Source organism: Cricetulus griseus, chromosome 4 (genome assembly GCF_003668045.3).
Source record: "Cricetulus griseus strain 17A/GY chromosome 4, alternate assembly CriGri-PICRH-1.0, whole genome shotgun sequence".
Classification (NCBI taxonomy): Eukaryota; Metazoa; Chordata; class Mammalia; order Rodentia; family Cricetidae; genus Cricetulus; species Cricetulus griseus.
The window spans coordinates 217,880,370-217,906,077 of NC_048597.1; the positions used below are offsets into that span (position 1 = coordinate 217,880,370).

The window sequence follows — 25,708 nt, forward strand, 5'->3', positions numbered from 1 at the left end:
TAACTTAAACCTCCTTCAAGGGTTCTGTGTTCTAAAGTCACAACTATAATCCTAAACTCAAAGTACACAAAGGCAAGAGGCTCCAAACAAGCAAAAGTACAAACCCCACTAGCATGCACCCCACCCTACCCCTGCCCCACAGCAGGGAACAGCACCAGTGACGAAGGTGCTCCACAGTTTCTTTCTCTCAGGAGAGTCAGGGAGTGTGGTGAGAAATTAGCCAGCATGGAGTGGATACCAGTCACATAAAAACAATAGGGCTGGCGCAGCTAACCACCATCTGTAACTTCAGTATCAGGGATCCAATGCCCTCTTTGGGCTTCTCTTCACCGTGTGGTGTGTAGACGCACATGCAGGCAAAATATTCATATACATAAATTTTTTAAAAATCAATAAATCTCCAAAAAAAATAATAAAAACACCAGGGCTGGAGGTAGCTCAGCTGGTAAGTGCTTCCCTGTGTCTCAGGGCTTGCTGCTCTTGCTGAGGGCCTAAGTTTAGCCTCCAGCACCAACTACATGGTGGCCCACAAACAGCTATTACTCCAACTCCAGGGGATCCAATGTCTTCTCACCTACACAGGCAACAGATACACATGAGGTGCACATATATAGGCCCAGACAAAACAGTCATAAACATGAATAAAAATAAATCTTAGGCCCGGCAGTGGTGGTACATGCCTTTGATCCCAGCACTGAGTAGGCAGAGGCAGGTGGATCTCTGTGAGAGGCCAGCCTGGTCTACAGAGCAAGTTCCAGGACAGTCAGAGTTACACAGAGAAATCCTGTCTCTCAAAAAAAAAAAAAAAAAAAAAAAAAAAAAAAAAAAAAAAGATAATAAACAAAATCTTAAAAAATAAAACAACTAAAGCCGGGCGGTGGTGGCGCACGCCTTTAATCCCAGCACTTGGGAGGCAGAGGCAGGCGGATCTCTGTGAGTTCAAGACCAGCCTGGTCTACAAGAGCTAGTTCCAGGACAGCCTCCAAAGCCACAGAGAAACCCTGCCTCAAAAATAAATAAATAAATAAATAAATAAATAAATAAAACAACTAAAAATAGAATCAACACGTTTGTTTAGTTGGTGTCAGATCCTTGCAATAGAAGCCTAGTCAATGGACACTACAAGTTGTCCTCTGACCTCCATGGCATGTGTACTCTCACACCCCACATACCTAATTTTAAAAGAAGTATGTAAGGAAGATTTGGATTTTTTTCAGTATTTGAAATTTGGGAAACAAATGACTCAAAGAGTTGCTGAAGAACTACGGTATCTGAAAAGATTTACTCTATCAGTGGTCTTAGCCCTTGAAGAGACAAAAGCTATGAAAGAAATCTACCAAACTCTGCCCAAACTCTGTAAACACAAAAACCAGTAGTTAGAGGGTTCACAACCAATCTAAAGCTGACTTACTGATTCCCAGATAACTTCACTCTGATCTATCCAACTCCTACTTAATCCTCAAATATAAAATGTGGCCCAAGTCAGCTCCTTTGTAGTGAGAAATTTCAGACTTGCCTACCCTTAGGATGGAAAGGAGGAAGTGCAGCCTCGAGGCTCTGAGGGATACAGCTGAAGGAATCAAATATCAGTTCTAAAAACAAGAACCCTGTTCCTGCTGGCCACACAACATTGAAGGGGAAAGAGCCACTTCCCCCAACTCCCAGAAAACTGACTCACTGTTCCTCCAAGAATGAGAAGCACCAGACACTCACCAAGCTCCTACAATGGGCCAGCCAGCAAGGTCCTCAACTGCCACACAGTCACCGGATCCTTACCACAATGCAAAGAGATGGATTCCATCTAGTCTCATCATTTTGGGGATGAGGAGATGAGGGGACTGAGGCAAAGAGGCCTGACCACCCATGGAAGTCAGGGCAACAACTCGAGGCAGGAATGTGGGGGCAGAACTGGAGCAAAGCTTACTGGAAGATGCCCCTTGCTTGCTCGGCTTGCTTTCTTACATAGCCCAGGTCCACCCACCCAAGGATGGCACTGCCTATAGCAGACCCTCCTTCATCAATTATCAATCAGGAAAAGAGCCCACAGACATGCTTTCAGGCCAATTCCTCAAATAAGAACTTCTCTCTGCCGGGCATTGGTGGTACACTCCATTGATCCCAGCACTCGGGAGGCAGAGGTAGGTGGATCTCTGTGAGTTCGAGGCCAGCCAGGTCTACAGAGCAAGTTCCAGGACAGCCTCCAAAACAATACAGAGAAACACTGTCTCAGGAGGAAAAAAAACAAAAACAAAAACAAAAAAAAACTTCTTTCCCCAGGTGGTCAAGTTGACAGAACTAATGAGCAGTTAGTGACTGATGCAGCAACAACCAGAGTCTAGACATTTGGTCCCACTAAAAAAGAGGAAAGGTAGGTAAGGCTCAATGTGACCCACATTGTGGAATGAGAAACCCAACTCCTGTGGGTTGACCTCTGACCTCCACAGGCACTGTGGTGCAAGCATCCAAGCATCCACACTCGTATAAACATATACACATACTAAATGAGACATACTAACATTCCTTCATTGGTTTGTCATGACAGGGTTTCTCAGTGTAGCCAGACTATCCTGCAACGTACTTTGCAGACCAAGCTGGCCTCAAACTCACAGAGATCCATTTGCCTCTGCCTCCTGAGTGCTGGGATCAAAGGTGTGCACCACCACTGCCTGACCAGCATTTTTTTTTTTTAAATAAGAGGAAAGAGACTTGCTGAAATTCTCAAGTGTACAGTCTGTGGGACTGGCCTGACCTAATCTAACTTGGGAAAACAAGCCAGTAGCAGACACAAGAGTAAGAAAACTGAGCCACTGGTGCAGCTACACAACCAACACTAAGAGAATCTCAGAATCTGTGCTTGAGATGGGAGCTGCTCATTGTGATTAACTTATGCTCCCAGTGAAGTGGCCTGAGAGAGAGGAAAAACAAAAATAAACCCCAACAACACTCAGCTTTGAGGCAGTTGAAGATACTTATCTGAGAATAAGAAGCAGGTCTGGGGCTGGAGAAAGGGCTCAGCAGTTTAGAGTACTTGCTGATCTTTCAGAGAACCTGAGTTTTGTTCCCAGCACCTACATAGTGGCTCACAACCAACCCTAGTTCTAGAGGATCTGAAGTCCTCTTCTGACCTCTGTGGTCCAGGCATGCACATATCTATACACATGCGTATGGAGTCAAATGAGTTAATAAAAAAGAAGCAGACCTCAAGTGAAAATATGTGAGAGATCAAATCTACTTCGGAAGGAAAAGAAAAGAAGGTACTGTAGGAGACAAATCCCTCCCTCCCCCTTAAATCATAAGAGTCTTTTCATTTCCAGTCTGGGTGTGGTAGACATACCTATAATCTCAGCACTTGGGAGGCAAAAGCAGAAGGATCAGGAATTCAAGGTCATCCTCAAATCTGAGGCCACCAGCTACATGAGACCCTGAAGAGCGCACACGCACACGCGCGCGCGCGCGCGCACGCACACACACACACACACACACACACACACACACACACACACACACACGGAGGGGATGATGGGAGGGAAGAAGCGTGTACTTGGTGGTTTTGTGTGTCAACTTGATACAAGCTAGTCATCATAGAGGAAGGAGCCTCAGCTGAGGGAATGCTGCCATGAGATCCAGCTGTGAGGCATTTTCTCAATTAGTAATCAACGGGGCAGGGCGTAGCCCATGGTGGGTGGGGCCATTCCTGGGCTAGTGGTCCTGGATTCTGTAAGAAAGCAGGCTGAGCAAGCCATAAGGAGCAAGCCAGTAAGCAGCACCCCTCCATGACCTCTGCATCAGCTGCCTTCAGATTCCTGCCCTGTTGAGTTCCTGTCCTGACTCCCTTCAATGACAACAGCAATATGGAAGTGTAAGCTGAATAAACCCTTTCCTCCTCAACTTACATTTTGGTCATGGTAGTTTGCTGCAGCAATAGAAATCTTAACTAAGACAGAGGTTAAGAGAAAAAGAAAGAGAAAGAAAACTTTCATTTCGAGAACCAAGAGGAAGGCCACTTCACATCCTTAAAGTCCTGGGAGTGCCCCTGAGTTACTGTGGATTTAACAAAATGTGGATAAACTGGGCTGTGTCCAGGACGGCACAGCCCACAGACTTGTTTGGATCTGGGCTTGGATTTTTGTAGTTTTTCCGTGTAAAAGGGTTAATATCACCTGCTATGCCTGTCACACAGAGCTGTCATAAAGACTTGAGCTAGTTCCTAAACAGAAAGCATGCGCTCAGCTGAAAATACCTTTCATGGTATGGCAAGACCTGTACTGTACTAAGTTCGTCATCATCAACTCTTCTCCTGTGTTAATACCCCCAAAACTGTAAGATTCCATATTACAGCTGGTTGTGGTACTAGCCTTTAGTCCTAGGACTGGTGATGCAGAGGCAGATAGGTCTGAGTTTCAGGCCAGCCAGAGTCACGCCCTTTCTCAAAAATAATCTAAGCCACAGATCAGAGGCATGCAATTAGTATATGATGATTATTCGTAGTGCTGAAGGTCACTCAAATCTGAGGACACAGGTGAGGTCATCAGCTTCTAGTGGCTACATTTGTTCTGTGCTGTTACTTTTCTAGTAACAAATGACACAAAACTGTGCTGTTAATGATCACTGGAAAAGAATTCTGGATCATGCCACTACTTGCTGATAAGAGAAATGGAAAATCAGCAGCCAACAGTGGGGCAGTAGGATCCTGTCTTAGGTCATGACCACAGCAATTCTTATAAAACATTTAACTGGACTTACAGTTCAGAGGGTTAGTCTATTATCCTGGCATGACGCATGGCAGCGTGCGGGCAGACATGGTGCTGGAGAAGAGCTGAGAGCTCTACATGTGCATTTGAAGGCAGCAGGAAGAGCCAGTGAGCCACTGGGCCTGGCTTGAGCTTCTGAAAACTCAAAGCCCACCCCCCATGACACACTTCCTCCAACAAGGCCACATCTAATAGCGCCACTTCCTATGGGCCTAAGGGGGTCATTTTATATTCAAACCACCAAGCCAGATTTCCTGACCCCTGACCTTAAGAACAATCCCTCTACCTCAGTCTCTTCCACTAGCACATTCTCATTCTGCCTTTTGATATAATGCCTTCAAATTTCACTACACTAATTAAAGCAATACACAAATAAGGCATTATAAGGTTTCATATGGATTTTGTTTTGTTTTTCAAGACAGGGTTTCTTTGTGTAGGCTTGGCTATCCTGGAACTAGCTCTGTAGACAGGCTTGCCTCAAACTCACAGAACTCACAGATGCTACGCTCCGTTTCCCCATTGTTGTCACTTAGGATAGTGTATATACCTAGTTAGGGATAGCTTCCTATTGTTTATGGTTGGGATTGGAAGGAGGTGCTCAGGCTTGGACACCTCTTTCAGATGACTTTAGGGTTTAGTTAAAATAGATAGTTAGGATCTTCTTATATTTTACCTTTATGATTGTTAATTTTGGATACTTTAAACTGTTAACTTTTAATCCTCTTTTAGACTAAAAGGGGAATTGTAGGGGAAGCTGTAGCCACGCCTACAGGTGTGCCTGACCACGCCCTCACAAGCTTTCGAGGGCGTGGTCAGGGGACGTAGGGTGACTGTGTTTGCTCTTTCGCTTTCACTTTGCTTCTTGCTGTACAGACTGCTGCCACACGGGCTGGCTAGGTCGCTCTGTAAGTAAGGCTTTTCCCTATTAAATACCCTTATATTTCTACCGACTCCGTATTGGTAATTTCCCACTATAAATCTGCCTGCCTCTGCCTCCCCCAAGTAATGGGATCAAAGGTGTGCACCACATACCCCACTCTGGATCACATGGAACTTTTTTTTTTCTGCAGATTTTTTTTATTTGAATTAGAAACAAGATTGTTTTACATGACAATCCCAGTTTCCTCTCCCTCCCCTCCTCCCCTTCCACTCTCCCCAACACATGGAACTTTTTAAAATACAATGTCTCACTGTTGTCTAGGCTTGACTTTGACTCCTAGGTCCAAGTGGTCCTCCCACTTTAGCGTCTCATGTGGTTGGGACTGCAGGTGTGCACCTAAAGCACATCACGGGTGTCTAGTTTATCACATACATTATTCTTTTCTTATTTTAAACTTCCCTTCCATTTCCAGAGTTGAACCAAATCTAAGTCATTCCTTGGGCTGTACTACAAAAATGCAGATAAAATTGAGTCCTACTGGGGGCTGGAGAGATGGCTCAGAGGTTAAGAGCACCGGCTGCTCTTCCAGAGGTCCTGAGTTCAATTCCCAGCAACCACATGGTGGCTCACAACCATCCATTATGAGATCTGGTGCCCTCTTCTGGTGTGCAGATATACATGGAAGTGGAATGTTGTATACATAATAAATCTTTAAAAAAAATTGAGTCCTACATACAATATTGTTACTTTACACGATATATGCTCAGTTGCTGCATTTCAAATGAAACAACACTTTATTCAGACAAAGGAGTCTGAAGAAAGGAAAGGAAAGCTTTCAGCCCCTTGGTCCATGTCAGCAAGCCTGATAATTACAGGGCAAAGGTACAGGGCATGAGGGTAGACATTTATTTTTTTTTTAAGCCTGTATTTTATTTTTATTTATTTATTGGTTTTTCGAGACAGGGTTTCTCTGTGTAGCTTTGGAGCCTATCCTAGCACTCACTCTGTAGACCAGGCTGGCCTCGAACTCACAAAGATCTGCCTGTCTCTGCCTTCTGAGTGCTGGGATCAAAGGAGTGCGCCACCAACACCCGGCGCTGTATTTTTTTTCTCTTGTTTTTATTGAGCTATACATTTTCCCTGGTCCCCTCTCACCCTCTCCCCTGCCCCCCATGTTCCCAATTTACTCAGGAGATCTTGGAGGACAGACTTTTTACGTCTCTCCTAGTCTGACCACACACAATACCAAAAAAAAAAAAAAAAAAAAAACTCCCTTCCTTGTTCTTCTGAATGGCTTCTTGCTCTGTCTGAAAAGCACTAGGGAGAAGATTCAAGTTACAATTCCCAGAGGGTGCTAGAACTAAACTGGTTATTCAGCCAACACTCACAAGGTACTCCTTGCTGAAAATGATTTATTACTCTTAAACTGGGTGTGTTGGCATACTCCTATAGAATCCTAGCATGAGGCAAGTGGTGACAAGATCAGGTGTCAAAGCCATCCCTTGGCTACAGAGCAAATTTGAGGCTCACCTGTCCTACAAGACCCTGTCTCACAAAAAAAAAAAAAAAAAAAAAAAAAAAAAAACAGGAGGCAGGAGGGTTGGGAGGGGAGGTAGGTGGAGAAGACAGTTCAGCTGGTAAAGTGCTTACCACACAAGCATGAGGGCTTGTGTTCAATTTCCAGCACCCACATAAACAAATGTATGTACATAGTGCCACAAGTCTGGAATCGAAGTGCTGGAGTGATAATATAGATCCCTGGGTTTTGCTGTCCGCTAACTGAATCCACAAGCCCCAGGTACCAGTGAAACACCCTATCTCAAAAACTAAAGTAGACAGCTAGCCTAAGGAACTATACCTGAGGTTGGCCTCTGGTCATCACATGCACACATGTGCACCTGCAAACACACAAACATAGACACTCCAAAGAATTTTACTTTCTGAGAAAACAAGCTGGTCTACACCAGGTGATGGTGGCAAACACCTTTAGTCCCAGCACTTGGGAGGCAGAGGCAGGCGGATCTCTATGAGTTTGAGGCCAGTCTGGTCTAAGGAGTCAGTTCCAGGACAATAAACCTACATACACAGAGAACCCCTGTCTTGAAAACCAAAAAATAACAAAACAAAACCCAGCCCCACCCCACAAATCTGGTCTAAACTCTGACTGAAATATATACAGGTGTCTGGTGTTTGAAATAAAGTCTGGAAAGACCATGGGCCATCCAGTTCATCTGTGATGAGGGGCATTCTGCATCACACAAGAAGAAAGACAGGTTCAGGAAGACCAACTGAATCTCTCTCTGACAAGAGATAAAAACAGGCTGGGGCAGTGGCGGCGCATGCCTTTAGTCCCAGCACTCGGGAGGCAGAGTCAGGCGAATCTCTGTGAGTTCGAGACCAGCGTGGTCTACAAGAGCTAGTTCCAGGACAGCCTCCAAAGCCACAGCCCTGCCTTGAAAAAACCAACCAACCAAAGAAAACAAATCAACACCACAGATAACTGTGGTGTATTTCTTGTCCTCTGTGGCATTTTTTTAGGCTTCTGATCTTTTCATTTACCTGTTCTGTGGGAAATCGAGAAGAGAGAAAAATTCCACAAAGCCGAAAAACCAGATGTAAGCAAGATAAGCAGTGGAAGAAGTGATGCCCATGTGCTTTCCAAGGTGAGACGAAGGGACTCTGAAAAAGCATGGCGTCACAGGAGTTAAGGAGCAGGAGGAAAAGAACCCAAGAACGACCTAAGCAAGGCAATAATGGGATATGGGAGTGTGAAAGGTCCCACAGAAGAGGACTGAGGCAGGCTGTTGTGAGCTGGTGACAGGCCTCAACGGCAGTTTTCCAGTAGGCTCTGATAGGAAAACAGAGTGAAGGGAGAAACCAGATGACACCACAGTGGGTAACTACAGACTCATCAGAAGGTAAGCAATAGGAAAGCAGGACTTCTCAAAACCGCTACACTCCCAGGTCTTGCACATACATGAAACAGGCACTCGAAGAAAGAACAAGGGATGAATCTCTAAGTGTGCCTGACTTCTGTTCACTGTAGCTGGTTAAGGGCAGGGGTTGGGAAAGAAATGACTTTCAGTATTAACACGTGGTCAAATCACTCACTGGTAAAGAGGACAAGGGTCATCTTTATCCATTTTTAGTGAGTCAGCCCTCTGGGCCTCCAAAAGGGTAATATGGTACACAGGGGTTGGTTATGTAGCTCACTGATAAAAGTGTTTGGCTCATTTGAACCCCTGGGTTCAATCCCCAGTACAGAAAAGAGGGGCAGAGAGCTGCTTAAGGCCAGTGTGTGTCCACTCAATACTTATGTGAGCCCAAGTGTGCACTGTACTCAATACTTATGTGAGCCCAAGTGTGCCCAACTAATATGGCACTGCAGTTCAAAACCAGCTTTATATTTCTCTTGGCTCCATTTCTTGGCTCTAAAAGGGAAGTCGTGTTAATAAAATACTGTTAAAAGAAAAACTAAATTTAAATTTAATGGAGTTTATTTGAGCAAAAGCAAAGACACAATGATAAGGGTTTTTTTTGTTTTGTTTTTCAAGACAGGGTTTCTCTGTGGCTTTGGAGGCTGTCCTGGAACTAGCTCTTGTAGACCAAGCTGGTCTCGAACTCACAGAGATTCGCCTGACTCTGCCTCCCAAGTGCTGGGACTAAAGGCAAGGCGTGTGCCACCATCGCCTGGTGACACGATTTATGAACAGGGCATTCCTTCAAACAGCTGCTTCAGAGAACTGCAACCTACACCATGATCTGACATTATGAAAAGACACGGAAGCACAGAAAACTGAGTTACAGTGTAATCAACAGTCAACAGTTACACCTTAACTAGTTAAGTGTTCAGTTTAGTTAATTGGCTATAGGGCTTCCTGGCAACCAAAGCTAATGTCACTGTGATCACCCCTACACTGGGGCTAAAGATAGTAGACAAGGCAGGGTTCAACCTCCAGCACCACCAAAAGCCTGTATTGCTGGGGTATTTTGGGTCCAATGCAAGTGTGTTGGTGCTTCAGTACCTTATCAATATTTCTATTCTTATACTAAACTGCTCAAACTTCTAACTTTCCTCTACTACACTATGGACTCCTTGTTAGTGGGGGGGGGGTGCACTACAGGAATATAGTTCAGTGACAAGGCACTTGCCTAGCATGCACAAGGCCCTGGGCCCAATCTCCAGCACCACTAAAAAACAGTAGGATTTCTGCAATTCAGTGTAGACAGAAGTTCTGTCCCATCTGGTCCCACAGCCCCAAAATAAACACACAGACGCTTCTATTAATTATAATTATAAACTGTTTGGCCAATGGCTTAGGCTTCTTACTGGCTAGCTCTCTGAATTATTAGCCCATAACTATTAATCTATGTATTTCTACATGGTCTTATCTCACAGAAGGCTCCAGCATGTTACTCCTTCAGCAGATACATGGTGTCCGTCCATCGTCCGTCCGTCCGTGTGTGTGTGTGTGTGTGTGTGTGTGTTGTGTGTGTGTGTGTGTGTGTGTGTGGTGTGTGTGTGTGTGTGTCCTGTCCCCGTCCCCATCCCCCATGACCTCCCTCTTCATCCTCTCCCCTAAATTCTTGTCTGGTAGCCCTGCCTATACTTCCTGCCTGGCTACTGGCCAATCAGTGTTTTATTCATCAGCAAATAAGAAAAACATATACAGAAGGACATCCTCCATCAATTCACAGCATGGATACAGAATGACAATCAGACAAGAGGATAAAGCAGTATGGAGGCGCTAGTTAGGGAAGGGAGAGCTCCAGGCGCTAGTGCAGTGGTTCTCAACCTTCCTGGCACTGCGACCCTTTAATACAGTTTCTCATGTTGTGGTGACCCCAGCATTGCTACTTCAGAACTGTAATTTTGCTGTTATGAATCATAATGTAAATATGTCTTCTGATGGTCTTAGGTGATCCCCATGAAAGGGTTATTCAACCCCCAAAAGGGAGGAGACCCACAGGCTAAGATGGCCTAGTGACTACTGCAGAATCTCCTCTGATGTCTAGGGAAATACTTTTTTTTTTCTTTTGAGACAGGATCTTACTACATAGCTCTGATTGTCCTGGAACTCACTCTGTAGACCAGGCTGCTACTGAACTCACAGAGATTCTCCTGCCTCTGATTTCCAAGTGCTGGGATCAAAGATGTGTGTGGCCATGCCCAGTAGGAATTGTGTTTCTGGAGCAACATCTCTCATTGAAGGCAAGGTGCTCTCAGGTCTTTTTTTTTTTTTTTTTTTTTTTTTTGGTTGTGTTTCTCAAGACAGGGTTTCTTTGTAGCCCTAGCTGTCCTGGAACTTGCTCTGTAGAGCAAGCTAGCTTCGAGCTCATAGAGATCTGCCTGCCTCTGCCTCCCGAGTGCTGGAATACTGGGATTAAAGGTATGCATCACCATGTTCAGGGTCATTCTTGAATACTTTTTGTGTACATGTGAGTGACCAGAACAAAAAGACAACATTCAGTCAAAAACCTTCTAGGTCTGGGTGTGGTGGCACTTGCCTGTAATCATAGAACTGGGAAGGTAGAGGCAAGAGGATCAAGAATTCAAGCCTAGCCTCTGCTATGGAGCAAGTTTGAAGCTGAAATTGCCTGTTAATACCATAAAACTCTGTCTTAACCAATATCCCCACCCACTCACCCTCAAAAATCAAGGAGCTTTGGAACTGAGGTTATGTTTTAAGACAGTGTTCACTATGTAGCCCAAGTAGGCCTTGAATTCAATCTTCCTGCCTCAGTCTCCCAAATGCTAAGATTACAGACATGGAACCACCATAAATGACGAGGCTGAGATTTTCTTTTTCATTATTATTAAGGTGTTATGTGAGTGTGGGTATGTGAATGTAAGTGCAGTGCCCTCAGAGGCCAGAAGAGGGAGCATGGTCCCTTGGAACTGGAGTTAAAGGCAGTTTTGAGCTGGCCCACCAATGTGGGTCCTGGGAACCCAACTCCAGACTTCTGCAAGAACATGATGTTCTACTTTCTACTGGTCATTGTCTACCCCTGGGCTGAGATTTTTTTCCATTAAGGGTCAACAAAATATAAATCTAACTGAAATTTCCTCTAGACTGTCTTTCAGTCATTCGAGAAACATTTTCCTATGTAGTGGGTATTAGGCTAAAGGAACATGGAGATGGCCTTCTGGTATCCCAGTTGCATATAGGGTTAAAATATAGCACATATAAGACCAGAGTATTGTGGAGCACGCTTTTAATCCTAGCACTTGGGAGACAAAGGCAGGCAGATCTCTATGAGTTTGAGGCCAGCCTGGTCTGCAGAGTGAGTTCCAGGACAGAGAGCTACACAGAGAAACCCTGTCTCAAGGAAAGGATGAAGGAAAAGAAATTCCAAAAGGGGAAAGACTAACCCAGATAAAAGGGTTAAGGAAAGCTTCGTGTAGAGCTTTAGCTAGACCTGGGACGCTGGATGGAACCAATTCAGAGATTACAGACTGGCCCTATAGCCACTCTAAGGGGCAAAACCGAGAGCTCTTTTGGGTACAACAGTGGCCCTCAGCGTTTGAGTCATGACCCCACTGGGGGTTGCATATCAGATATCCTGAATATCATATTTACTTATTTATTTTGGGTTTTTTGAGACAGGGTTTCTCTGTGGCTTTGGAGGCTGTCCTGGAACTAGCTCTTGTAGACCAGGCTGGTCTCGAACTCACAGAGATCCACCTGCCTCTGCCTCCTGAGTGCTGGGACTAAAGGTGTGCTCCACCAACGCCCAGCTTAAATATCGTAATTTACATTACTATTCATTCAGGTAGAAGGAATTCAACAATCAAAAGCATTGAGAAAATTAAGGCGAAACAGCGGGTTTCGGAAACCGGAAGTAGTAACTGTGAACAGAATGTGGAATTCCTGTATCAGAAACACACAGAGCATACATACATAACAGGACTGTGACAAATGCTCATTGAATTAGGCTATGTCAGGGAGAATCCTGAACGAGAAACTAAAAACACTGGCTTGACTCTCTACTGCCAGGGATCAGCATACTGAGTATCTTTCCTCGGTTTTGATACATTTTAGAAAAATTCACCTCATAGTTACATTAAAAAGAAGATTTTCATCAGGAAGTTAACCAAATTCTGTCAACTTAGATCAACTGGTTTAATGCACTGCTCTCAGAGATGAGAAAGGGGTCTGGGCTTGGGGGTGGTGTACCTCTGTAGAGCACTTGCCTAACTCTGGGTTTGATACCCACCACCTGGACCACCCTTCCACTTACACACCCAGCACCTGAACTCACCCCCCCACACACACACACACACACAAGCAATTAGTGCCTGAACTGAGGAAGTGGTGTGAAGAGAATACAAGTCCATCAGAAACTACTTCCGAACCAATTTTCTTTCTCTTACTTTCCCCAAGCACCACAGAGTGGTAGAAGATTGTAGACTGTCTAACAGCTGCTGTGCTAACCCCCAGGCTCCTCGGCTGTAACAGTTCCCCACTTGCCCATTTCTGCGCTGGCCCACAATGCTATTTGGGGACCCTTCCTAACGCAATAGCTATCTTGGAGGGTTCCCAATTCCCCGTCACCACACCTGATCTCAACACAGAAACTCCTAACGACTGCTCTCTACCCAGCACAATGACTAATAGGATGCCGCCTGGAGCCCTAGCGTGACTCAAGCAAGAAACTGTGCCTTTTGGTCCAAAGGAACTTTAGAGCAGAAATTCTGTAAGGAGACCACCCAAGAATTGGAAGGTCAAACTACACAGAGGGAGGGAGAGAGAGAGACAGACAGACGACAGGCAGACACACACTCACTCACTCACTCTCTCACTCCCTCCAAGTCCGGCATTCCTGCAGGCCACTGGGGTTCCTGTCTTAAAACACACACTCTTTTCTAGTCCGGTCGTGACCTGGGGGCCCACCGATGCTCGGGCCTAGCGTGGACTCGCACAACCTGGACCGCCATCGCTGCCCACGGGGGCTTCCTGGCCTTGGGGGAGCAGGGCAGAGCAAGGTCCAGGACGTCACAGCACGGAAGCACGGGACCTCGGTACGAATGCGGTGGTCCAGGGCGGACGTCGGAAAGCGGATTCCCACAAGGACGCAGTGCCAGTCGGAGATAAGGACGGTGTGCGAGCACGGGAAGGGAGGACCACCCTAAGGGAAAACGCCTGGCCGGACCTGCGACGGACTGGGAGGGACGGGCGCGCAGGGGGCGTCACGCGCGGGCAGACGACGGAGACACGCGGCAGAGGTGCGCTCACCTTCTTCACCGCCGACTGGAAGTGGAAGTCACCGGCCTCCTTCAAGTCCAGCCAGATCATGGGCATCCGGGGCACGGCCTCCATGGCGGAGAGAGCCTGGCGGCCACCGGGCCGCTCCCCTCCCAGCTCCAGCTGCGGCCTCAGCGGCGCGCGCAACCCCGCCCCTCCACGCCGGAAGCCGCTCGTCACGCGCAGCTGACGCACGCCCCCACGGCCTGCTGGGAGATGCAGTCCTCGGCCGTGTAGTCTTTTTTTTTTTTTTTTTTTTGCACAGGCGCAGTCCTCTTCGCACATGCTCAGTCTTCACCGCGCGGGGAGTTTTGGGTGAGGGAAAGAGCCAATCCACGGCGAAGGGGCTTCTGGGAAGAGTCTCCGATAAACCCGAGGCTTCGGGGGGCGCACTTTTTCTGTCTTGCGCGGACGCTGTTCTCCCTCCTGGGAGGTCCTTCCAAAAACTCAGCGGTGAATTTGTAACCCAAATCATCTTCAGATTGGTGTAGGGCGGGCTCAGGCGCTGCAGTAGAGAGAGTGGCGCGTGGGGCGCTGGGGAGGGAGACGCGAATGCGGCCCCGAGCCGGAGCGCAGGCTGCGTGGCGGGATGGAGCCCGGCCCGGGAGAGCGGGAGAGCGCGGGAGGGGCAGGGACGTGCGTGGCTCACACCACCACTCTCGGCTGCCACAGCAGTTCCGGCTGACTTTAAGTAGGGCAGAGGATGTGGTGAACCTACAACAGCCTCTTAGATCTCACCCGGGGGCGCTGCGACTCTGGAAGGAACTGTACGATGACGAACATGGGTCTCTGGAGACACCTATAAAACAGGAGTTTTAAAGTCGTTTGTGTGCATTGCCAATTTATAGGAGCGCTCGCCTATAATCCCAACACCCTGGAGGCGGAGGGACAAGGCTAGGTCATTTCGAGGCTGGGCTGGGCTACATAGCAAGCAACGGGTTATCTGAAACAAAGTAAAATTTTAAAATAAGGAAATGGTGAGAGTGGGCAGGTAACTCACTTTGAGCAATATCTGAGAAATATTTTGAAAAAAAAAACTATCCAAAATTGGAGTGAGTGGATGTTAGGGAAATCAAAGTTGACTTCCAAGATTCCGCCTGGTGTTGGTGGATGGCTGTCAGGCTGTTAACTGATAAGGGGAAGTTGGGAGGAACAATTTAAAAGGGAGAGCAGAGGTTAAGGTCTAGTGCGTGTGAAAATGGGGATAGATGCATTTAGAGAAAATGTAGAGATCAATAATATGGAATCTGGATTCATAAAACAGACAGGTCCTCTTTGCACAGAAATACTAAAAGCTTACCACACTCAGTAAAGGGTTGGCCTTCATGCCAAGTGTGGACAGCAATAACAAAAACAATTTTACAAGAGTACGTTAGGGACTAGACAGATGGTTCAGTGGTTAAGGACAGTGCCTGCTCTTCCAGACGACCTGGATTTGATTTTCAGCTTCCACGTGGCAGCTCACAACAGTCTATAACTGCACTTCCATATCCGATACATTTTTCTGGCCTCTGTGCCCATTGCACTTAGGTTGTGCACAGACATGCATGCAGACAGAACACCCATATACATACAATAATAATAAAATTTAAAGACTACGTTAGTCAGGGGAGATGATTCATTGTATAAAGTGCTTGCCACACAAACATGAAAACCTGAGTTTAATCCTGGGAATCCACTTAAAGATAGAAGTGCTGTTGGTCGTTTTATTACTGTACTCTTTGGGGGGCCTGACACCCAGCTCCCAAATAAATCACATACACATGGAGTCTTAGTCTTATGAATGCCAGGCCTTAGCTTGGCTTGTTTCTAGCCTTGCTTAAGCTATCCCTCTATCTTTTGCCTCTGGGATTTTTTTATATTTATTTATATTTTATGTATGAGTGTTGTGCATTTTTTCCTGTATAGCAAAAGAAGGCATTAGATATTATTGCTGATAGTTGTGAGCTACCATGTGGATGCTGGGAATTGAACTCAGGACCTCTGGAAGAACAGCCAGCTCTTAACAGCTCTTAACCTCCAAGCCATTTCTGGGATTTTACTTTTTTTTTTTTCTCGAGACAGGATTTCTCTGTGTAGCTTTGTAGACCAGGCTGGCCTCAAACTCAGAGAGATCCACCTGCCTCTGCTTCCTGGGTGCTGGGGTAAAAGGTGTGCGTCACCACCGCCCGGATACCTTTCTCTATTTCTATATATTTTTTCCTTTGTTCTTATTCCGTGTCTGGCTATGTGGCTGGCCCCTTCTTTTCTCGATCCTTGATCTTTCTTGCTTCCTGATGGATATTGGTCATTCAGCTCTTTATTAGACCATCAAGTGTTTTAGACAGGCACAGTAGTAACACAGCTTCACAGAGTTAAACAAATGTGAAAAAATGCAACACATCTTTGCATCATTAAACAAATGTTCTACAGCATAAACAAATGTAACCCATCTAATTAATATTCCACAACAGAGAAAGAATGAGAACTGGCTCTACAAAGTTGTCTTTTGACTTGGACATGTGCACCATGGCCTGTGTATGCTTTCAATACATTATGCACACACTTAATAAAAACAAATTTTCAAAGTAGGAAGCCAAGTGATGCAGGTATTCATTCTCTTTCTCTGCTTCCTAGATGCTATGAGGTAGACTGCCCCTTTGCCACCATGGTCCTCCCTGCTATAATTAGTTGAAACCTTTGAGGCCATGAGGCAAAATAAATCTCCCTTGAAACTTTTTCAGGTATTTTGTCTGAGCAGTTAGGTCTGAGAACTGAGAGAGTTATTGTTTAATGGGAAGAGTTTCATTACAAATTATGGAAATGTTCTGGAGATGAATGAGGTTGGTACCACAGTGGAACTGTTTAATACCACTGAGCTGTGCACTCAAATGGTTAAAACTGTAAAGTTTATATTGCATATGCTTTGCTACAAGAGTAAGAAAAGCTGGTTGTGGTGGCAGGGGGAAAAAATGGAAGATCTTGCACTGAGCCAGGAGTGGGTAACACACACTTATAATCCCAGCATGTGATCAATGACAGGATCAGACTGAAGTTTAAGTCAGGGCAGCTTGGGCTACAGGAGAACTTGCTTCCAAACAAATAAGTATTGCTGATACTTTTTTTGCAAAACATAGGAACAGCAGTTGAGTAGGCTAAGAAGAAGCCCAGTGATTACAGCTGCTGAGCAAAGAGAGGCAGCAGCTTAGATCCCAAAAACTGAGGCCAGAAAGGAATCAGTGTGGGCTGGAGCAGGCAGGAGGCAGGGAAGTGGCAGAAGTCTTTAATCCTTGTAAGATGGACCATCTAATGAAGGGGATTCCAGCTGGGTGGCACTGCAGAAAAAGCTCTAGGATTCAGAACAGCAAGGTAGCTGGGTGTCTGTATCTTGAGCATCCCAGCCCTACTGTCTGTCCTTTCCTCGGGCTCACTACTTATTTAGCAGTGCCAGAGCTTGAACCCGAAGTGTTTTGTGTGCTTGTAACAAGTCTTTTTCTGTCCCACCTGCCAGCTCCCAAATAACCACATGGAGACTTATTAATGATGAAAGTTCAGCCTTAGCTTAGGCTTGTTTCTAACTAGCCCTTATAACTTAAATTAACCCATTTCTATTAGGCTACATACTGCCATGTGGCTTTTCCCTCTCCTCCTATATGTCCTGCTTCTTCTGCAGACCAGCTGGTGACTCCAACTTTCTTCCTCTCTGTCCCTGGAAGTCCACCTATTCTCTTCCTGCCTAGCTATTGGCCATTCAGCTCTTTATTAAACCAATCACAGTGACACATCTTCACATGGCGTAAAGGAATATTCTGAAACATGTGCTAGGCAAGTACTCTTATCACTGAACCCCACCTTCAGCCCTCTCACCTCTGTAGAATGGCTGGCTACCTCTGGCCCCACATGGTACCTCTCAGGTTAAACCACTACAAACACAGTGTGAGCTCTAGGGTATATTGATTTTTCTACCTTTGCTGTCATAGAGGACCATAGACGAATGAGTCACACAGCAGGAAATTAGGGCTGGGGATGAAGCCCTCAGCACACACCTCCATTTCAGACAGGGTGAGGATGGAAGGTCAAAACTTTGTATCACATATCTGTAAAAGCCCAAGGCCAAGGAGTTGGTAGGGCTGGTTTCTTTTTAGCCTTCTCTGACTTCTCAATGGTCTTTTCCCTTTTTGTCTTCAAATGACCACTTTTTTGTTTGTTTTGTTTTGTTTTGTTTGAGACAGGGTTTCTCTGTTTAGCCCTGGTTGTCCTGAAATTCACTTTGGAGACCAGGCTGGCCTCGAACTCAGAGATCTGCCTGCCTCTGCCTCCTGAGTGCTGGGATTAAAGTTATCTGCCACCAATGCCCAGCTCAAATGATCAGTTTTATCTCCAAATATAGTCACAATCCTTGGCAAAGATTTGGGGGAATGGCAAACAATTCACTTACAGCGTTTACAGTAATTGGTATAAAAGTACCAGAGAGCAAGAGATGCTTCATAGATATCAAATGCTGAGACCAGGCGGTAGATGGGCTGGGGAACATGATGCAACAGAGGGGATGCCCCAGTGCAGAACATGTCCAGTCCCACTCCCCCCCACCCACCAGGTACCAGTTTCCCCATCAAAGCAGGAAGTTAAAGGCAGCATAAGCCTCAGTGGTACTAGGGAAGAGTCAGCCCCATCTCTAGGGGGCAGCAAACACCACTGTTAAGGCAGGCAAATTCACCTTCCCAAGACCCCTGAGTCCAGTAGGCTGCATAGCCGCCCCTCAAAGACACACATACACCCTTCATGTTACCAACATGGAAACTCGAATCTGGTCTTGTGGTGCTGACCACCCAAATTTCCCAAGCAAGTGAATGTAAGAGCCTGGGCTGGAGGTGGGTCTTGGGCCTAGCATTTCACTTTTTAAGCCAATTTTACTTGATCCCCTCAGTGTCCCAAATTGTTCTAGGTGCTGTTGAACAACACAGGTGAACTTTTCTGCCTTCAAGAAAGACAGCATGCTAGGCAGTGGTGGCACATGCCATTAATCCCAGCACTGGAGAGGCAGAGGCAGGTGGATCTCTGTGAATTTGAGGCCAGCCTTGTCTACAAATGGAGTTCCAGGACAGCCAGAGCCGTTACACAGAAAAACCCTGTCTCAAAAATAAATAAAAATAGAAAGAAAGGAAAATGGGCCAAAGGTGAGGTAGTGACACAAGGCAGTGACTCAGCATTTGGAGGGCTGAGGTAGGTGGTTTGTGAGTTTGAGGCCAGCTTGGGCTACTTAGGAGAATCCTGTCTCAAAAGAAGCCACAAAGGAAGGAGAGAAAGAAGATGGAGAAAGTAGAAGAGGAGGAGGTGAAGGAAAAGCACATTTACATACACACACACACATACACACACATACACACACATATACACATACACACACACACATACACACACATATACACATACACACACACATACACACACATATACACATACACACACATACATACACACACATACACACATACACACCACACCACAAACACAGTAAAATGTGAAGAGAGGGGAAAAAGGACTATTAGGTGCACGTCTTTGTGGGAGTATTGTGGCCATAGTCACTTTCTCCACCCCACTCACCTTGCTCAGACCACTTGGGCAAGGGTTCCGGAATCTGTGCCCACCCCCTGACCACCCATTACAGCAATGGGAAGAGGAGGCCCAAGAAGGCACGGACGGGGCTTTCCCAAGGGCCCACAGGAGCTGAGATGGGTCTTTCTTCACAGTTCACCAGCCCTTATGAAACCTTTGGGCTACACCTGTCATTGTGTGCTGTGTGTGGAATAGAAGGACAAACAATTTTGGAGTGGGACCACCTCCCTGATGTGGTGATAGTTTATGATAGTTTATGATCTTGCTTGAAGATCAGAGTGCAAAGCTAGCCATACTAGTTAGTCACAGAGGCCAGGTAGTGGTGGCACACACCTTTAATCCCAGCACTCGGGAGACACAGGCAGACAGGTCTGTTAATTCAAGGCCACCCTCAGCTACATGAGATTGATCCACTCTAAAAGAGAAACAGAGCTCACACAAAGGTGATCTCAGCACTTGGGATCCCATGCCTTTATTCCCAGCACTAGAGAGACTAAATACAAGGCGGGAGAAGACAGAGCTCAGTGCAGTCTTAGGTTTGGTGGAAACAGATGCAGTCTGGAGATGCAATGTGACAGGATCACCCCTTCGGTCTGAGCACTGGTAGAGGTGAGACCTCTCTAGTGGCTGGCTGCTTTGCTTCTCTGATCTTCAGTTTTAACCCCATTCTCTGACTCCTGAGTTTTTATTATTAAGACCAACTAGAATTGGTGCTACACCCTGAACTTGATCTGAAGTTCTGAAGTTCATAGGTGGATGAGTTTTCACCCAGGTGGAGGCTTCTTCTGGAGTGGGGAATGCACTCTCTCCAAGTGCCATCCGTAGCCACTAAGGCTCTCTTTAGCCCTAGAGGCCTTATGCTCGTTGTCAATTTTGAGGACCATATAAGTGTCTCAAACTTATGGAGAGTCATGTTTTAGGAATCCGAGGAGTCTAAAGCATTGACTCTTTGTCAGTGCTGGGATTAGAACCCAGCACCTACACATGCTAGGCAAGTGCTCTACCTCCCACTGAGCTGCATTCCTGCCCCTGCAAGCTTTGATTTTACTGAATTCTTTTTTTTTTTTTTTTTTTTTTTTTTTTTTTAGTTCTAGTTAGGGAACAAGCTTATTTCAAGTCCCTTTTCCCTCTCCCTCCCCTCACCCCCAACCCTCCTCCCCCACCCGATTTTACTGAATTCTTTATGCCCCGATGGCAATACTATACTTTTTAATTTTTTATTTTTTATTTAAATTAGAAACAATCTTATTTTATATATCAACCCCAGTTTTTTAAAAGACTTTGTTAATTATGTATACAACATTCTGCTTCCATGTCTATCTGCACACCAGAAGAGGGCACCAGATCTCATAACGGATGGTTGTGAGCCACCATGTGGTTGCTGGGAATTGAACTCAGGACCTCTGGAAGAGAGCAGTCGGTGCTCTTAATCTCTGAGTCATCTCTCCAGCCCCCAATCCCAGTTTTTAAAGGATATATTTTATTGTATGTCTGAGTATATGTAGATGCCCTTGGAAGACAGAAGAGGGTGTCAGGTGTGGTGTGAGCTGTCATGTGGGTGCAAGGAGTGAACCTGGGTCCTCTGTAAGAGCAGCAAATGCTCTTAACCACTGAGCCATCTCACCAGCCCCTTTACTAAAATTTTTATACAATATATTCTGCCCATATTCCCCTGCTCCCAAATACTCTCAGATCCTCAACTCCCTACCCATCCAACTTTACGTCCTCTCTCTCTCTCTCTCTCTCTCTCTCTCTCTCTCTCTCTCTCTCTCTCAAAAACAACAACAAAACAGGATCCCTTGCTATTCCTGTAGCTGTGGATGTCCTCCTGCCTCTATCTCCCAAGTGCTGGGATAATAGGTGTATGCCACCACTCCAAGCCTGAAATAGAAAACATGTTAGTTCTAAGACAATTATGGACAGTTCATATAACTGTGTTTTAACATGTGCAAGCTGACTGTGGTGGAACTCTTTGACAGCCCAGCCCAGGAGCTAGAAGCAAGAAAATCACCTGAGCCCGGAAATTAAAGGCCTGCTTGAGCTACCCAAGCAAGACTCAATGTCTTAAAATAAGATAACAATAAATAATCAAACAAATAAATAAGAGAAAGAAAAAAGAAGGTCAGGCAATTGTTTACAGATATGCACTAATACTAAGCCTGCTTCCCTTTTTGTTTTTTATGTTTTTTTTTTTTTTTTTTTTAAGACAGGGCCTTTCCTGTATAAAAGCCCCAATGTCCTGGAACTCTCTTTGTAGACCAGGCTGGCCTGAAACTCAGAGATCCACTGGACTCTGCCCCTGGCATTGGCATTAAAGATATGTGCCACCACTGCCCAGCTGCTTCCCTTTCCTTAATGTCTTCTTTAAACTATTGTTTTGTTTTATGAGTGTTTTGCCTACACATATGTCTGTACCACATGCATCCTTGTAGGTAGAAGGCTTAGATTCTGTGTGTAACTCCAGGGAAACCATCACCCTCTTCTGACCTCCTCAGGCATCAGAATGCAGTCGGTACACGAACCACTGACCCATTTCTTCAAGCTCCACCTGTTCTCTTCTCCAAATTCTAACTCAAAAGCATAACTTGCCCCTTTCCATCTCTTCTTTGGGTACCAGCCAAACTTGTAAGCATGTTTGCATGTTTGTCAGTGTTCTCTGAAGGCTCCCTCACCCCCGACACACACACATTTTCCATAGTTGCTTGCACACCCCACCCCCAATAGGGGGTCCTTCCTTCTCCTGACAGTTGCTGGGGTTTACCACTTGCCTACTTTGTTGTTTTTCTCTCAAACTTCAGCTGTGAGAAATTAACTGATTGGCTAATTAATTAAAGAAACATTTTAAGGATTTGGACGAGCATTTCACTAAAGAAGATCTACAGTTGGACGGCGGTGGTGCACGCCTTTAACCTCAGTACTCAGGAGGCAAAGAAAGCCAGATCTCAGTGATTTCAAGGCCATCCCGGTCTACAGTGTTAGTTCCAGGACAGCCAGGGCTACACAGGGAAACCCTGTGTGGTGGTTTAAAAGGAAATGGCCCCAAAGAGGGGGCACTAATGGGAGGTGTGACCTTGTAGCAGGCGTGGCTTTGTTTGAGGAAGTGTGTCACTGTGGGGGTGGGCTTTGTGGTCTCCTATACTCAAGCTATACCCAGTGAGACAGACCACTTCCTGATGCCTGTCCAGGATGTAGAACTCTCAGCCACAGCTCTAAGCATCATGTTTGCCTGCCTGCTGCCATGTCCCACCATGATGATAAGGGACTACACCTCTAAAACTGTGAACCACCTTAATTAAATGTTTTCCTTTATAAGAGTTGCTTTGGTCATGGTGTCTCTTCACAGCAATAGAAACCCTAAGAACCCTATCTCAAAAAGAACAAAAAATAAAATAAAAATCTACATACAGACACTAAGAATATAAGGAGACACTAAAAGGGTCTGGAGAGATGGCTCAGAGGTTAAGAGCACTGGCTGCTCTTTGAGAGGTTCTGAGTTCAATTCCCAGCAAAAACATGGTGGATCACAACCATCTATAATGAGATCTTGTACCCTCTTCTGCTGTGCAGGCATGCATACAGGCATACACTGTATACATAATAAATACATCTAAAAAGATAAAACCAAAGAGACACTAAAAATTATTAAGCAATAGGGAAATGCAAATCAAAATCACAAGAAATGATATCCCATCACCAATGCTCCACTCAAGAAACTGAGGCCAGATATTCTTGAATTTGAGGTCAAAATAACCTTTTGAATCACAGTAGGGATGCAAGATCATTATTATACTTTTTGAAACAAAGACATGGCTGCCATTTCCTGGAGCAGGCAGTACGGAAGCATCTGTAGGTGTGGCATAGTCCAATCCTTGAGAAACTGAGAGCTTCAGATGGAGGCAGGCTGGCTCCTCTCCTGCTCTCCGATCTCTTTAGGAGAATAATGGCCCCTCAGCCATGGGCTGGGTGGGAACCTGAGGGCCACAGCCACTAGCAATGGGGGTCTCCACTTCAAGCTGCTTCCTGAACTGGCCTACACCCCACACAGGAGCTTGTGTCCTCTGGGCTGTGAGCTGCTAAAGGCAGACACAGTGAAGCTGATGTCAGAGCTGTGACGCATGGAGGGACATGGGTTATCAGGTCTCAATTTTTCAAACTTTATACTTGATCTTAGCAAATGACCAAGAATGGCTGACAAGATGGCTCAGTGAGGAAGGGACTTGCTGTGCAAGCCTGTATCTGACTTTATCCTGAGACCCACAGGGCAGAAAAAGAGAACCAATTCCACAAAGGTGTTCTATGACTTCCACATTAAATAATAATATTAAATAAGTAAATAAGAGGCAGAGGCAGGCAGCTCTCTGTGAGTTCGAGGCCAGTCTGGTCTACAAAGCAAGTTCCAGGACAGGCTCCAAGGCTACACAGAGAAACCTTGTCTCAAAACAACCAAAAACAAAACAAAACAAAATAACAAAAAAACCAATAAACTTTATTTTATTTTATTCATTTATTTATTGAGACATGGCCTCACTGTGTAGTCCAGTCTTCCTGGAACTCCCATATAGACCAGACTGGCCTTGAACTCATAGAGACCCTCTGTAAGTCCCTCAAGATGTTAGTGGCTAGGCCCCACAACCAGACTGCTCTGACAGCCAGGCCAGCCCCTTGAGGCACAAGTGGCCCTTACTTCCAATCCCTTCAGATGCAGGCAGCTAAGCTCTGCCCAAAAGGAAAAAGGAAGGAAGGAAGGACGGACATAAGGAAGGAAGGAAGGAAGGAAGGAAGGAAGGAAGGAAGGAAGGAAGGAAGGACATAAGGAAGAAAGGAAGAAAGGAAGGAAGGAAGGAAAGGAGGAGGAAAAGAAAGCCAAAGATCAGGCTACAGAATCCCACCAATTGCAGGGCACGCTGGAAAGTTCTGCTCCCCACAAGAACTCTATAAAGCTTGCCTCCTCCTCACATCTTTGCTGCTCCTCCACGACTCTCCCAAACAGAGGCAGCCATTTTTTTTCCCTTTCCCAGCAAAGCTTTTGTGTGCCTTGGCCACGCACTGCCAGGGCACCTTCCCCTCGCAGCTGTAACACTTATCCTTTCCTGCTTCTGCCTCCCAGATGTTTGGATTAAAGAGTACACCACCAAAACATATCTTCATTTTATTTTTAAAGGCGGGGTCTAGTGTATAGTCGTGGCCAGGCTGAAACCTTTAGAGACCAATCTGGCCTTGAACTCATAGAGACCTACCTGGCTCTGTCTCCCAAGTACTGGGATTAAAGATGTGTGCCACCATGCCCAGTCCATAAAGGCCAAGAACTGATGACATTCAGAGGTTTACAGTTGATGTATTTTTTAAAATGTGTGTGACACTGTGGGTATTCCCCTGAGTGTAGCCTCAAAACAATGGTTTCTTCATGAACCCGGATAAAGAACTCAATGTGGAGTCCATGGGTTCCAGGCAGCTATTTTTGGGGGGATCAAAGCAGAAGAGTGTGGTGATATTTTGTTTATGATCTAACAAATAAAGCCTTCCTGAAGATCAAGAAGCAGAGCTAAGCCACTAGTTTGCCATAGAGGACAGGCAGTGGTGGCCACAGCTTTAATCTCCCGGGAGACAGAAGCAGATGTCTCTGTGAGTTCAAGGCCACCCTAGGCTACATGAGAGTGAATCAGTCTAAAGGAGAAACAGGGCTCACACCTTTAAACCCAGCACTAGAGAGGAATATAAGGCAGAAGCTCAGTGTAGTCTCAGTGCAGTGTGAGGTTTGGTGGAGAGCAGCACAGCCCACAGGCACACTGGGGCCAGGATCACCCCCTTCCCTTGGTATTGGCCTTGGTATAGGTAAGAACTCTAGTGGCTGACTGCTTTGCTTTTCTGATCTTCAGCTTGAACCCCAAAATATATCTCTGGGTTTCTATCAAACCTGCTACAGAAGAGCCAGGTAGGGAGAGAAGCGCTGTCAACGGGAAGGTCTGGAGGCCAGCAGAGCCACTCAGGCCCAGAGTGAACAGGCATGCCCAGCCTGCCAACAAGTCTCTTCTTTCTAGCTCAAGACTCACTTCCAGGTCTTGGTCTATTGCCCAAACCTCCTTGCCTCTCTTGGCTAACCGTGTTTCATAACATTGGCCAACATTTGAAGGGGCCCCCATTCTGTAGCCATCAGCCATTTATGTCACCAGCAGTCCTTGGGCAAGGCAGCATAAGGATCACCTAAATAAAAGGAGTCAGGAGTGGCAATGGGTCAG

At 45.8% G+C, this 25,708-nt stretch overlaps 1 protein-coding gene across 1 annotated transcript in view; it reads right to left on the bottom strand.

Annotated features, from left to right (window-relative positions):
• The window catches only part of Ptpn23 (protein tyrosine phosphatase non-receptor type 23), a 30,957-nt gene extending 16,923 nt beyond the window's left edge, over positions 1 to 14,034 (bottom strand). Inside the window, exon 1 of the mRNA XM_027414668.2 lies at positions 13,869 to 14,034. Coding sequence (XP_027270469.1) covers positions 13,869 to 13,952 — 84 coding nt within the window. The 5' untranslated portion in view covers positions 13,953 to 14,034. The remainder of the gene's footprint in view (positions 1 to 13,868) is intronic.
• Between the last annotated feature and the right edge of the window lie 11,674 nt (positions 14,035 to 25,708).